The 15,687-nt window shown below is 40.0% G+C and overlaps 1 protein-coding gene across 1 annotated transcript in view; it reads right to left on the bottom strand.

Moving 5' to 3' along the window:
- mocos (molybdenum cofactor sulfurase) overlaps positions 1 to 15,687 on the bottom strand; it is a 226,215-nt gene that overhangs the window by 187,246 nt on the left and 23,282 nt on the right. The window contains exon 3 of the mRNA XM_080208753.1: positions 14,143 to 14,209. Coding sequence (XP_080064879.1) covers positions 14,143 to 14,209 — 67 coding nt within the window. The remainder of the gene's footprint in view (positions 1 to 14,142; positions 14,210 to 15,687) is intronic.

A 15,687-nucleotide genomic window follows, 5' to 3' on the forward strand; every position in this document is an offset into this window, starting at 1 on the left:
AGAGATGTGAATTGTCTCAAGCCTGGGCAGTTAGTGATATTTTGCAAGCCTAGGCAAATCATGCCGATAACAGATAGTGTGACATGAGCCCAAGAATCTTAACCTTCTTTCCACTTGCATTGTCTGCATCTGTAAAGACTTGATTACCTGTTAAGATTCACATTCCAACCATTGTCTTGCAAGTGAGTCTGTGTTTATATATGCCCTGTTTGTGAACATAATCCTCCACTCACCTGCTGAAGGGGCAGCACTCCGAAAGCTCGTGCTACCAAATAAACGTGTTGGACTTTAATCTGGTGTTGTGAGATTTCTTACTGTGCCTACCCCATGCCAACACTGGCATCTCCACATCAAGTTAAAGCGGTTATGGTGGTTACTTGGAATTAAAAATCATCCTACTATAACCCAGCTTGTTTCTAGTCTGAATTTCCAGCCTCTGCAATTTTTGCAATTAAAAACAAAGAAATAACAATATAATGTAATTGCTTATGCCATGACAATTCGCATCATTCTGCTTTTTTTAAAAAAAAATTCGATCAATGTTATTTGGTTATTTTTTAAAAAGCATCAACATCCTGTACATACAATTCCAAAAACAAAGATTCTCCTCCCCTCAGAATTCCTAGTGTGTCCCCAGTGTAAACATCCTGCTAAAATGAACAGCACTTTCACTCTTCAGCACGTGTCATCTGGAATATTTTCTTACCATCAGAGTTTGAAAAGGACGGCACAGTGGTTAGCACTGTTGCCTCACAGCACAAGGGACCCGGGTTTGAATTTGGTCTTGGGGTTTTCATGTTCTCCCTGTGTCCATGTGGGTTTCCTCTGGGTGTTCTGGTTTCCTCGCACAGTCCAAAGATGTGTGGATTAGGTGGTTTAGCCATGGCAAATGTGCAGGGTTACACGGATAGGGCAGAGGGGAGGGCCTGGGTTGGATGCTCTCGAGGAGTCGGTGTAGACTCGATGGGCAGAGTGGCCTGTAGGATTCTATGGTCCTACAACTAAACACATGCCAAAGACAGTTTCTAAATCTATGACTGACTTCCAAGAGGTAAACAGCAATGATTTACAGAATAGAGGGCATCATTGGGTGTTGATGAAAATTACAGTCAGGTTCTAGTTATAACTGACATTCACCATGTTAAGGAAACAGGGCCCCATCCCATTACAGCAAGTTGGTCCACCAGCCTCATTGGGAAAGTACCTGTCAGCTGTCGGTGTCCAATGCTTCCCCAGAGGTTGTTCACCAGTCGTGGGATGGGAAAAGGTATGTCCTGCTCCTTCCAGTTCCACAATTAGTTAAGCTTTTTTTTTAAACAAGCCTTACAATTTTAATGTCTTTCAATGATTTTTACTTCAATGCTTCAGGTTAATTAAGGGTTTCCAATCATATTATTGCATTCTGAGCATGAGCAATCTACACAATTTGACTTCCTGCATCAGTAAATAGTCTGTGAATTTGATATTGATTAGGCAGAAGAAGCAGCCTGTCAACATGGAGGGAAAGTCAGGAACCAGCAAGCTGATGAATTACAGCCACTAACATCAGCCAAGTTGCTCTGTTGTTGCTCCCAGATGTGCCGATCACTTGCTTGGTTGCGTTAACTTTTGAGAGATAAAATTAATCCCATACATCAACAGACACACAAACAGAGGTCTGAAAGCTTCAAAACAGAAGCTGAAAAAATATTATGCATTTTCTTTTAAAACTACAAGCAGTCCCACAATGACAAGTGACCCAGTTAAGCTGGGGACTCTAAGTGAGGTGAAAAGGTGGGGGGATGGCAGGTTCAAGAGGCTGGGGTTGATTGGTTGGGGTTGGGAGGGGTGTGCTATAAGAAGAAATAATCTTTGTGCAGAGTGCCTCAGATGGGCCCAGAGGACCCACAAAGGAGGTTCCCCCCCACCTTGCCTTACCCTAAGCCGTACAACTAAAGTTGCCAGATTTTCCACATGGCATGGCCTACAGCCATGTGTAAAATATGGCGGCAGTTGTAATTTTTATTCATTAATGGGATGTGGGGTAATTAGGGATGGGCAATAGGTGCTGGCCTCATCAGCAATGCCCACACCCTATGAATGAATTTTTAAAAAAACATTGCCACTGCATGTTGCCCATGGTAGACATTGGCCCACACCATGGAAAACAAAGAAGCTATTCAGCCTGGTGTAAGTTTGACCTCTGTGTTGACAAAGAGCGGTGTTATTCATATCACATAAGGTACAGCTTTAATACGTCAGTACTCAGCATTGTATCCCAACAAAATATCACTAATTTAAAATGGAGAAGATGGAGAAAGATATTGAAAGAATGGGGAACAGAGAGGGAGGAGAAAAAGAGGAGAAATGGGACATGAGGAGAGGTATGGACAAGGAAGGAGAAAGTAGAAACAGTGGCTATGCAACAAATGATAAGCTGGAAGAAACAGGAAAAGAGGAGGAAAAAGGGTAACTGAAGGATGAAAGAGCAGATAAGTAGAGCGTAAGATGGGAGGGAAAATGGGGAAAGAGAAGGGTGGATGAGATTAGGTTTCTAAAAATAATGAAAATCGTTGATAAAATAAGGACTGCAGATTCCTTGACTTACAACTCAAAAATCACTTAAACTAGGCAATCCAGTAACCTGGAGTTTAGGAGAAACAATGAAATTCTAGTTATTTTTATGCATCAGTGCCCAATATGCTCAGACATATGCAACCTCAAACTATCTGACTCGGCAGTGTAAAGTGTAATTTTATACTGTCAAACAAATGAGTATGACCTCACTTTAATGGATTTTTGGGACACTGAGGACAAACTGTCACATTTTACCAGGTTGCTGGAAAGGATATTGCTTCACAAAGAAAGTGAAAGCTTTGAAGTCATTTCATTTCTAGATTGCTGAAACTACAGAATAAAAGCAAAAAGACAAATCAAGACTGGAGCCCCTGACCCTCTGGAATCTAACAAATAAAACAATACAGTTTTGCGGCTCCATGCCATTTTTAATCTGAGTGAAGTACTGCACACAGCAGATATGTGAAAGACTTTAAAAATTAATAAGAATTTAAATGTGACTGGGAGAAGTGGGGACGGTGGAAAGACTTAAAAGGAAGGGAAGCAGAAAAATAAATTTACGACAGCATTTACAGGCCAGACAAATCTACAGCACCGCCACTAATGATATAAATTCTGTAAGCTCTGTCCATGAGATACAAAGTATGGATACCAGATCGATACCCAGCCTTAAGTCAGTCATTCTTTCAGAATAAAGTTTTCTGATGCAGGAAAAGAAACTCAGGTTGATAGACATAGAAAGCTAATACCAGTTATTATGTTTTGAGATGCCAAGCTCGATGCTCACAATGGATGATAACAGGAAAGCTGACATAATAAAGTAAACTGAATTCATTCAACACTAAAGAAGGAAGATTCACAAATGTATTTTCTTGATTAAAATGGGAAATCTTTAGATACAAGGAGGACTTTGGTGGGATGTTTTTACAGGGTTTTTTCAGAGACTGAGTATTTGCCAAAACTTCAGCTAATACAAAGACTCACGAAGTCAGTGTCCTGGTTAAAGATGTACCCTTCTTTGACCAACAATTGCTGGGAGAGATAGCATTGGGCAGTTCAACACCTCTCTGAAGAGAAGGCCTTGAGCATTCCAATACCTCTCTGAAGTTACAATGCATCAGACAGGCCAATTATACATTTCAAGTTTGCTTTTCCAGCCTTTGTGTTAGTTATGAATCAGTCAACATTAGTACAAATCAATTGTTAACAGTTGTCATATATCTTAGCCAATTACATTCCACCCGCTGGCATCATGGGATTTCATTAGTCCGTTGAATCCAGATGCTTCTTCCCCCTGTTGCTTAGCAACCCTTGATGCTTAGCTATGGAGTTCAAGGTACTGTTCTCATCAACTCTCAATTACATCAGTAATTGAGTCAGACAGTTGATATTCCCATGTCTGAATGAAAGTTAAAGTTTATTTATTAGTCACAAGTGGGCTTACATTTACACTGCAATGAAGTTACTGCGAAATTCCCCTACTCACCACACTCCGGCACCTGTTGAGATACACTGAGGGAGAATTTAGCATGGCCATTCACTTAAAATGCACATCTTTGAAATGTGGGAGGAAACTGGAGCACCTGGAGGAAACCCATGCAAACACAGGGAGAACATGCAAATTCCACACAGACAGTGACCCAAGCTGTGAATTGAACTTGGGGTCTCCAGTGCTGTGAGGCAGCAGTGCTAACCACTGAAGCACTGTCTTATCAGTACAAACTGAACAGCTCTATTCATACTATTTATTCAGTAAGGGTTCCCAGTATAGCTTTGGGAACCCATACTGTCCATAACTTATGCTGATAAGAATATGCTCATTCTGTGGTTTCATTATTCCAAAGAATGTGGGTCGTCTCACTCGTCTTCATTCCATCATGCTCTGGCACAGCCTGCCTTACGCTAAAGTGTAAAGATTACTTTAAAAATACATTTTAAAATCCAAAGTACATATTTAAATCAGTAACACTTGTTCAAATCTCTTAATTGTTGAAATCTCTTACTGTGATCATGTGTCTTTATGCAGACAGTACCCCTGTTAGCCTGTAAGTCTGATCTGGAGTCATTTCACTTAGTGCTAGTAGTTTTATTGGTGTCTTAAATCCCTGATTATTTGAAATTTCTCTAACAGATGTATTCATGGTTTTCAGGTATATACCTTTTATTTATAAAATAAAAGCAAACTTGAAAATATTGCCAACACAAAGCAGGTCAATCAAAATCTGAAAAAATAAGAGTTAAGATATTTTGAAAACCAGGTACTTTCTGTTTCCACATGGAGGCTGATTTGAGTGTTTCCAATGTTTGAAGTATTTCCTTTTTGTTTTAAAATATTTATAAATTGTACAGCTTTGTCACTAAAAATCTTTGGCTACATTACAGCATCCTTTGCATCTCTGTGTGCCTCAGTCTAGACAAATACGCTGGAGGTAAATTGAATGTTATTGCAAATATCCTAATATACATTCTGAACACTATATTAGTAATTCCAGTATGCTTAATTTATACTTATTAAATATAACAATACTTTAAAGAAAAATCATGTGGACAGAAATCCATCTTCTGTGTTTGCCAGAAACCATTTTAACAAAAGTATTGAACTCCTCCTGAAAAGAGTTTAAAATTGATTATCTAAAAAAGATTTTTGGAATGCAGCACCATGCTCATGAAGCACTTAGTAGATTAAAAATAAACAGCAGACTTGTGACCCATGACAAGCAATATCTGTATGAAATACTGTAGTAATTGCACAAGAAAGGCTACCATCAAGGACACAATGTCCCCTAGAAACACTTTAGAAGAGTGAGGAGTATTCTGATGATCTACCCAAATTCCCAGCAGTACCGCAATTACATCGATCATTAGCAGCAAAGTCTGTTATGGAAATATAACCCATCTCACTTATTTTAATTAGCAAAATTACTGTTTAACAACTGAGACAAAAATATGAGTTGACACTGAAATTAAATTTTCATGGCAAGCTCATAGGAGTCAGATATACTCGGTTTGCAAAATTCACATGGTCACAGAATTGTTATAGCACAGTTTTGCCTCAATTCCTGCACCAGCACTCCAAATGAGCCATTCACTTAGTGCCATTCTCTCGCCTTCTCACTATGACCCCACGCATTCTTGTTTTTCAGATAACAGTGTAATTTTTGTTGAATGCTTGAATTGAACCTGCCTCTGTCACACTCTCAAGCAGTGCTTTTAGACCATATACCACTATCAAATCTCCACTTAGCCTTCTTTCCTCCAAGGAAAACAATCACAACTGCTCCAATCTATCTTCATAATTGAAGTTACTCATCCCTGGAACCATTCTCGAGAATCTTTTCTGCATTCAATCCAATGCCTTTATATCCTTGCTAAAGTGCGGCACTCAGAATTGGCTATAATACTCTAGTTGAGGCCAAATTATTGTGTTGTACCAGTTCAACATAACCTCTTTGCTTTTGTACCCTATGTCCCTTTTAGTAAAGCCTAGGATAGTCAATACTTTATTAACTGCCCTCACCTGTCCTGCCACTTCAATGATTTATATACACATAAACCCAGGCTCCTCTACTCCTGTAACCCCTTTAGAATTTTATCCTATATTTTGTTTTGTCATGCCATGTTCTTCCTACAGAAATGAATCACTTCACACTTCTCTGTATTGATCTTCATCTCTTGTCCACCCATTCCACCAACTTGTCTGTGTCCTTCTGAAGTTCTACACTACTCTCCTCACAGTTCACAATGCTTCAAAGTTTTGCACCAACAACAAATTTAGAAATTATGCTCTATTCACCATGGTCCATGTCATTAATGTATGTCAGGAAAAGCAAGGATCTCAGCACTGACATCTGGGGAACTCCACTACAAACCTTCCACCAGCCTGGAAACATCCAATAACCGCTATTCTGTTTCCTGTAACTCAGTCAATTTCACATCCACGTTGCTACTGTCCCTTTTATTACATGAGCTATAAGTCTTTTATGTGGAACTGTGTCAAATGTCTTTTGGAAGTCTATACACATCACATCAACAGCACTGCCCTTATCAACCTCTTCAAAACACTCCAGCAAGTTAGTTTAACATGATTTCCCCTCGAGAAAGCCCAGCTGGCTTAATTAACTCACATTTTTCCAGCTTTAATTTTGTCCCAAATTATTGTTTCTTCTCCCACCACCAAGGTCAAACTAACTGGCCTGGACATAAGGTTACAAATTGTGCTTGAAAACAATTCTGTTACTGATAACCCACAGTATCTCATGGATGTTCAGTTTTGAGCTGTTAAATCTGTTTTGAATTTACTCCAGCATACTAATGGTGCCATACAGCATAACTGACAGTATCATCGTGTGAAGATGAAACTTGGTCTCCACAACTGTGCAGTGGGCACACCCATCAACACTTTCATCGATACATCCTTCAGGAGCTGACCATTTCATTCAGTAGTGGTGTTACCAAACCAATCTTGGTAATTGACACTTAAGTCCCTCACCTAGAGTACATTTTGTGTCTTTATTACTCTCAGTGTTTCTTCCAAGTCATGTACAAGACAATGGAGAACTGATTCATCAGCTGAGGGGACAGTTGTTGGTAACCAACAGGAGGTTTCCTTGTCCATGTTCAACCTAATTCAATTGAACATCACAGGATCCAAAGTTATGTTGAAGATTCCCATAACCGTTCCCTCCCAGCTGTAAACCACTGTGCCACCACACTTGGTGTGTTTATCCTGCCGATGGAACAGGACACCATCCTGGGATATTGTCTGTAAGGTGCGATTCAGTGAGTATGACTATGTCAGGCTATTGCTTGACGGGTTTGTGGGACAGCGCTCCCAATTATGGCACAAATCTCCAGCTGTTATACCTATTATACCCTACTATAGAAAGGATATTATTAATAGAAAAGGTGCAGAAAAGATTTACTAGGATGCTACTGGGACTCGATGGTTTGGGTTATAAGGAGAGGCTGGACAGACTGGGACTTTTTCCTCTGGAGCGGAGGTGGCATGGGGTGATCTTATAGGGATCTATACAATAATGAGGGGCACAGATCAGCTAGATAGTCAATATCTTTTCCCAAAGGTAGGGGAATCCAAATCTAGAGGGCATAGGTTTAAAGTGAGAGGAGAGAGGTACAAAAGTGTCCAGAAGGGCAATTTTTTCACACAGTGGAGTGTGTCTGGAACATGCTGCCAGAGGTCGTAGCAGAGGCAGGTACAATGTTGTCTTTTAAAAAGCATTCAGTTGTTACACGGGTAAGATGGGTATAGAGGATTATGGGCCAAATGCAGGCAATTGGGATTAGTTTAGGAGTTTAAAAAAAAAGGGCAGCATGGACAAGTTGGGCCAAAGGGCCTGTTTCCATGCAGTAAACTTCTATGACTCTATGTTGGTGAGGAGAAGTGTGCAAGGTCAGCTGGACTTTGCGCTTTTGTTGTTTCTGGTGCCTACGTTCATGCCAGATGACCTGTCCAGTTTTATTCTTTTCAGTTTTTTTGTAGTAGTTTGATACAACTGAGCAGCTTGTTAGGCCATTTAAGAGTCAACTCGTTTTGTGACTGGAGGCACATGTAGACCAGACTGTCTAAAAGATGGTAAATTTTCTTTTCTGAAGGACAGTGTTGAACCAGTTAAGATTTTACAACAATCCAGCAATTTCTTAATTTCACTAAAATGACAAATCAAATTTAACGTATCTAATATAACACTAACATATACCTTTCATATTAAAAAAAGATAGGAATAGAAGTGTGCTGTTCAAGTCCTTGAGCTTGTTCAATTGGATAATCTGTACCTTAACTCCTCCTCTGCCCTGGCTTGACAGCCTTTTATACCCTTGGCTATTATGGATCTATCAATCAGATTTAAAATGAGCTAGCATTCACTTGTTCATGTGAAAGAAAGTTCCAATCTTCTTACTGATTATTGGATAATGAAATGTTTCCTAACTACTCTCCTGAATGGCCAAACTCTAATTTAAATGTTAAGACTCATGTTCTAGACTGCATCATGATGTGGATATGCCGGCATTGGACTGGGGTAAACACAGTAAAAAGTCTGACAACACCAGGTTTAAACCTGGTGTTGTCAGACTTTTTACTAGACTGCATCACCAGCAGAAAAAAATTTCGATCAATTTCTTTCATAATCCTAAAACCCTTTGTCAAATCACCAAATATATTCAAGTCTGGTTTATGTAATCTTTCTTCATCAGCTAACTCTTTAAACCTAGATTACATTCTGGTAGGTCTACAATGCACTCTTTCGAAGGCCATTTTAGCCTAAGGAGTTGTCCCAGAACAATACACAGTACTCCAAGTGGAGTCTGATTCCAGGTGTAGGTGCAGCAAAAGTTCTTCCTCTTTATATTGCAAACCATTTTGTGATAGAAATGGTTTTACCATTAAAATTACACATAGAAGCTGTATCACAATAATCCAAATTATGTTTGAAAGTTGTCGATATCAACCAGATTGGTCAGTATTGAAATTAAATACTATCAGAAGCTATCAGATAGGAATAACTTTATCCATTGGTAATTGGACTGAACCTTAAAGTAATAGAATTTTCATAGTTGTTATCTGACACTTACAATTCTAGATTTATTAGTGGTCTTTTCTCCAAACAAATTTTTATATTATAAGAATCCTTAATGCTCAAGAATGGCAGAAATCCTTAAGGATTTATTTGTCAGTATGGGCGGCACAGTAGCACAGTGGTTAGCACTGCTGCTTCACAGCTCCAGGGTCCTGGGTCTGGGTCACTGTCTGTGTGGAGTTTGCACATTCTCATGTCTGCGTGGGTTTCCTCCGGGTACTCCGGTTTCCTCGCACAGTCCAAAGATGTGCGGGTTAGATTGATTGGCCATGCTAAGAAATTGCCCCTTAGTGTCCAGGGATGCGTAGGTTAACGGGATTAGTGGATTTAATACGTAGGGATATGGGGGTAGGGCCTGTGTGGGATTGTGTTCGGTGCAGACTCGAAGGGCCTCTTTCTGCATCGTAGGGTTCTATGATTTCTATGATGATATTCATAAATGAATTCCAAGGTCTATTACCCTAGGATTGGCAATTCTAAATACAATTTCTTCCTCATGCAGGGACTATAACTTGTGAAGTGTAAATGCACCTCAAAGATATTGGAATTGTTTTTAATGGAAATAAAAGTACCTTCTAAAGTTGTGGTCTCAAAATAATTGATCACAATCAACAGAACAATCCAGGAATCTCAAAAGGTTGATTGTCATTGGCTGTCGAACGACTGCTGAAAATGTGTGGGACTCAGGCTTCATGTGATAACAAGCCAATCAGCTCATTGACTGCTGAACCACACCAAATGCACAGAACTCAGGTTTCTCATGAGGACAAGCAAATCTGCTCATTGACTGTTGAAACAAGGTGCCAAAACATGGACTAAGCTGGGTGAAGACAAAAGTGATGAGCAAGGAGCCAGGGGTCTCCAAGGGGCCAAAAACCTACTAATTCCATCAGGAATGGGGAAGTTAAGTTATTTTTACAAATGTCTAAGGCAAGACTATTTGTCAATAGAGTGTGTCCTTGAGTAAAAGAGGTAATTTGGAACAGCATTACAAGACAATGCATGCAAAATTCCAAGAAAATTTCCTGCTAAACAGCACCATTTGGACAAAGCAATTTGGGGAGTTAAAGGGAATGTTGAAAGTCGACAGTCACTTTTATTCAAAACCTGTGGCTAAAGGCAAGGCTTCCGAAAAGGTGTCTTTTTGGATTAGCTGTCTAATGGCAAAACGTAACAAACTGTTCACCGATGGGCAAAGTCATCAAGGAGGCAAACTATGCACCTTGTTCAGACTTTAAAAATAAAGATGAAATTATGACAGTCATCAAGAACATGCTGCTTGGTACTTTAACAATTGGCAGTAGGGTGAAATTGTTATCAGCAAATACACCAAGATTTATCAGACTGTGAATGTTTCCCATTGCAGCTTAATGAGTAAGTACACATGATGGTTATGGCCCAGCTGATTGTTTATCATTCGCATGGCATTCAAAGATGTATCAACAAAGGAAAACTTTTGCCACTCAAAGAGAGGATAAGAGGTGAGGATGTCTACAGTGAATTTAAAAGATAGATATCTGAGGAAAACATTCCAGTCAAGAAACTGGTTTCAATCACTTGTTTTAATCACAACTGACGGTGCACCGTCAATGCTGGGTGTCAGTGCAGGCTTTATTAAACTTTGTAGAAATGATCCTGAATTCCTCTCCACTGTGTTATCCACCAAGTGCCAGCGAGTAATGTTATTGACTTTTCTCATGTAATGATAGTTGTTGTCAAGATCATCAACTCAATTGGTGCCAGAGCTTTGTAATATCACTTGTTCAAATTGTTATCCAATGAGCTTGATGCGTTCTACAGTAAGCTAATCATTCATGCAGATGTGAGCTGGTTAAGACGAGGAAAAGTCCTCCAGAGATTTTTAGATCTGCTTCCTGAAATTGCCCCCCTTCTTAAATCAAGAAATGAGGTGCACAGAGAGCTGTCAGACAATGTGTGTTTGCTAGACTTGGTCTTTCTTATGGACATGAGTACAAAATTGAATGAGTGAACAATGAACTGCAGGGGAGGGACAGACTTGTCACACATGGCTAGTGCAGTAAATGTGTTCAACTTAAAACTGGTCATCCCAGTTAAAGAACAAAATTACTGAGCACTTCTCAAATTTGGAGTAAATCCAGCTACAGGCCAAACAGAAGGGGTTCCATTCAAATAATGCTGTGAACACCTGAACAAATCGGCTTAGCAAGCCATTTTGTTCAAGGGCACGGTGGGTGACACAGTGGCAGTGGTTAGCACACTGCTGCCTCACAGAACCAGGGACCTGGGTTCGATTCCCGGCTTGGGCCACTGTGTGTAGAGATTGCACGTTCTGCCCGTGTCTGCATGGGTTTCCTCCAGGTGCTCTGATTTCCTCCCACAGTCTGAAAGACTTAGGTACATTGACCTGAACAGGCGCCGGAGTGTGGCAACTAGGAGAATTTCACAGTAACTTCATTGCAGTGTTAATATAAGCCTTACTTGTGACTAAGAAATAAACTTAAATTTATATAATATTAACACTAGTTTGTTTTTTATTCATTCATGAGATGTGGGTATCCTTTAGCAGGGCCAACATTTATTGCCCATCACTAACTGGCCTTGAAGGGGCAGTTAAGAATCAACCACATTAAGGGACATGGATTCAAATTTAGACAAGAACAATAAATATTGAGTCAGTGTATATTTTTTCTGCAGAGCATGGCAAATGTGAAATAACCTATTCAGGGAGGCAGGGGCAGCAGAGGATTTAAATAATTATAAGAGGAAGATGACTATATTTTTCACAGTCAGGTCCATGGAAAGATAATAGAGGGAAACTAGGATAAGAATGGAGGGTAAAGGCAAAAGGCAGATGCTGGAATCTGAAACAGAAAACAGAAAATGCTGGAAAATCCCAGCAAGTCTGACAGCATCTGTAGAGAGAGACTGGAGCCAATGTTTCAAATCTGGATGACTCTTAATCAGAGCTTCATCAACTTTGACAAAGGGTCATCCAGATTCAAAACTCTATTCTCTCTCCACAGATGCTGTCAGACCTGCTGAGATTTTCCAGCATTTTCTGTTTAAGAATGGAGGGTTTCTGCTTTGAATATGTCAATTACTGCATCAAGGGCAATCCTCACCTTTTAAAGTTTACTTGTTTTCTAGGAGAGTTGGGAAGGAATTTTCAAGTGTTTCTTTTCCAAAAAGAATTGCTGAGATTTGCGTTTTCCTTCCACAAGCATTAACATAACGAGTGGTAGGCGGGAGGTGATGCATGAGATTACGCTGTCCAATGGATAGGCATGAGATTTGGATTCATTTCATACCTTCATTTTCATGTATTGCATAATAAACTTAAAGAAATGTCAGTTTACAAAAGCTAATTAGATTGAAATGACTCAAAAATGACAAAATATTGTAGACACGAGAATTAAGAACAGAAGATCAAACCTATGTTACATTTCCCACTAAACACATTTTCACCTGAGCAGGTTGACACTTGTCTATTTACATCAGGTGGAGTTTTGAATTCACTAACCAATCTGCCAAATGATTCTCACAAAATGAAAACACAGTTATCTTCAATGGCAGAGCTAAAGATTTATAAGAGCAAATTTCTTCAATGCTCAGTGAAGGACCCAAGACTCAGGCTAATTGTACTTTCACTTCAGTGTTAAAATGGAGCATGTTCTGCTCTCAATTGAACAAATGATTCAAGAACAAATTAATCTTCTGTTTTAGACAAGATCTCTAGCCCCTGTAAACTTCATTTGAATTTCAGCTCAGAGCTTACATTCAAAGACCTTTGGAAAGGTAAAAATCAATACCAAGTAGATAATAAATGTACTTTTGCCACACAAACAAGATCAAGTAATTCTAAAGGCTTACAAGCTTTTGATTCTGGTATGTTGCAAATCTACGTTGCCATGTTTGACTTAAACTTAAATAATGAATATGAAAATAAATACACTCTTGCACAAATAAAAGCAGTCAGAGAGATACAAAAAGACAACAAGAAAGAAACAGGAAAGCGACAGAGAGCCACACAAACAGATTGAGACATACAATTAAGCCAGCATTTTCAAAAGAGTCATGGGTCAGATTGGAGGCAGGTGCGTGTGATGACTTTAATGAGGCCCCATTACTGACTGGATACAGGCAGCTGAGAACAGGAGTGGGAGATGCAGGGTATGAGTCATGTGAGGGACACGCAGGCAGCTCCACAAACTGCCAGGACAGAGCTGCAGTTGCTGGCCATCCACTGGAGGGATGTCTCTCCAGGATCACACAGGTAGCAATGGATATTTAAGAAGTGAAATAAATTTACCTGGTTTGTCTCTCACAGTCTCCATCTTCAGATCAGCAGCACTAACCTTAGCCAGTGGGACGACTAATCACTGAGCGTGGGACTCCCACTGGCCCTTCACCCACTGTCGTCTATTGGATGGACAGCCTGCTCCCTGACCGTTAATTGATTAGAATCATAGAAACCCTACAGTGCAGAAAGAGGCCATTTAGCCCATTGAGTCCACAATCCCAGCCACACCCTACCCCCACATCCCTCTAACCTATGCATCTCAGGACGCTAAGAGACAATTTTAGCATAGCCAATCAACCTGGCCCACACATCTTTAGACTGTTGTAGGAAACCAATGCACCTGGAGGAAACCCAAGCAAACACGAGGAGAACGTGCAAACTCCACACAGACAGTGACCCAAGGCAGGAATCGAACCCAGGTCCCTAGAGCTGTGAAGCAGCAGTGCTAACTACTGTGCTACCGTGCCGCCTGGTTGAGGATTGAAAATCTCCACGGGCATGCATGAAGTATGCCTTGCGGATTTGAGAGTTAAATCATTTTTGGTTCCCAAGTCCTGATTGAAAATCCAGCACCTGAGCTATGTTGGAGATAGGAAATGTGAAAGACAAGTGCACAGAAAAAGTGAGAGACTTACAGATTGACTAACTTCACAGAATAGAATCTAAGGAAGTAACTTGGTACATGTGCTAAAACCTTATCATCATTACCTGTACCGAACATGTTCAATAGTGTCATGCATCAATCGACTGGCAACATTTGCACTGTGGGGATTACCTGAAAAATATCAGAAACAAGAAAAGTTATCTCATAAAACTTAAGCTCAAGTCTTCAAAAAATCAGATGTGTTCAAACATTAGAACAAAAAGTAGTGTAGCCTCTATAAATTTACATGAGCTTGATGAAACTGGAATGTATGCTATTGGATGTCTAGAGATCACAGTTGTGTTTTGCCAGCACCTAATATTTATTTTTAGTCACTACTAATCTGGTGACAACAGCAACTGGTCAGTCGCTGTTTGAGCTGTTATCAATGTCAGCATAGAAAACAGTCATGAAAGAGGAGAAAACCTTCAAAATTACTGACTTATCTCCTGAATTTCTTTTAAATTTTAACTTGCTATTGAGTGAGGGAAGTTTAGAGTTTGCAAGTCATTTGTAGATTTTCAGCTCAGACTAAATATAACTACTGTCTTTTCTGTACAAAAGTGGATTGTGTACTTCCTGACCACCATTTGTGATGCAACAAGAAAGACTGAACTAAATATTGAGCTGGAAGTAGTACCTGTATTCTCATCCCAGTTGGTGTTACTACTGGACAGGAAGGTCCCAGAATGGAACCACGGCTCAAAAGACCATAATTTTTACTTTTTTTAAGAAAAGGTGGATGGACAGTCATAGGACTGCCAGCTAACTTTTAACAACAAAAGAAAACATTTATTAAACATGAACAGTTTGACTATAATACAATACTCCTTCATTCCCAATGATCTTCATAAATGTACACAGATTTAAAGGATAACATGGGTTACAATATATATTTTATGCTAGACAGTTTTCAATAAAATACACAGTCCTTGCAAACCAACAGGCTAGCTGTGGTCAAAAGCATCTCACTCTGGAACCAAGTGGTAGATGTCACCCAATCGAACTTCTGTGGATTTCTCCTCAAATTCCCAATGATAACTGTCATATAAGTGTTCTCAAATTCCACCCACAAAAATCTGATTATAAAGACCATGGGTGCAATTTAGCAAGGATCCACCTTCAGGTTTTCCAACTTTCCTTTAAGTAATCCTTCCTCTTGAATTCCTACATGCAGCCGAACTTCTACACAAAACTCAAGTACTCAATCCCTAACAGAATACTATTGTTTCCAAAGGCTGAAAATAAAGGGGGTGATTCTCCCACCCCACCACGCTAATGTTCTAGTGCAGTGTGGTGGGAGAATTTCGCGTCTAGGCTTGCGCGGGATTCGCGCGTGCATTCCCGCCGTGCGCACATTTCCCAGCACCAGATTTCCAGTGCCATCTAATTCGTGCTGGAAACCAGTGGGAATACCAAGTAATTACTTTGCATTTTATTTCAAAGCGATTAGTGGGCTCGGGTCTGATTTCTCCGGGTCTGCTTGCATCTCCCTTCCAGCACAGTAGCACAGTGGTTAGCACAGCTGCTTCACAATAGCAGGGGCCTGGGTTCAATTCTGGCCTTTGGTCACTGTCTGTGTGGAGTTTGCACATTCTCCCTGTGTCTGT

This window comes from Carcharhinus amblyrhynchos, chromosome 2 (genome assembly GCF_965287045.1).
Source record: "Carcharhinus amblyrhynchos chromosome 2, sCarAmb.v2.hapA, whole genome shotgun sequence".
NCBI lineage: Eukaryota > Metazoa > Chordata > Chondrichthyes > Carcharhiniformes > Carcharhinidae > Carcharhinus > Carcharhinus amblyrhynchos.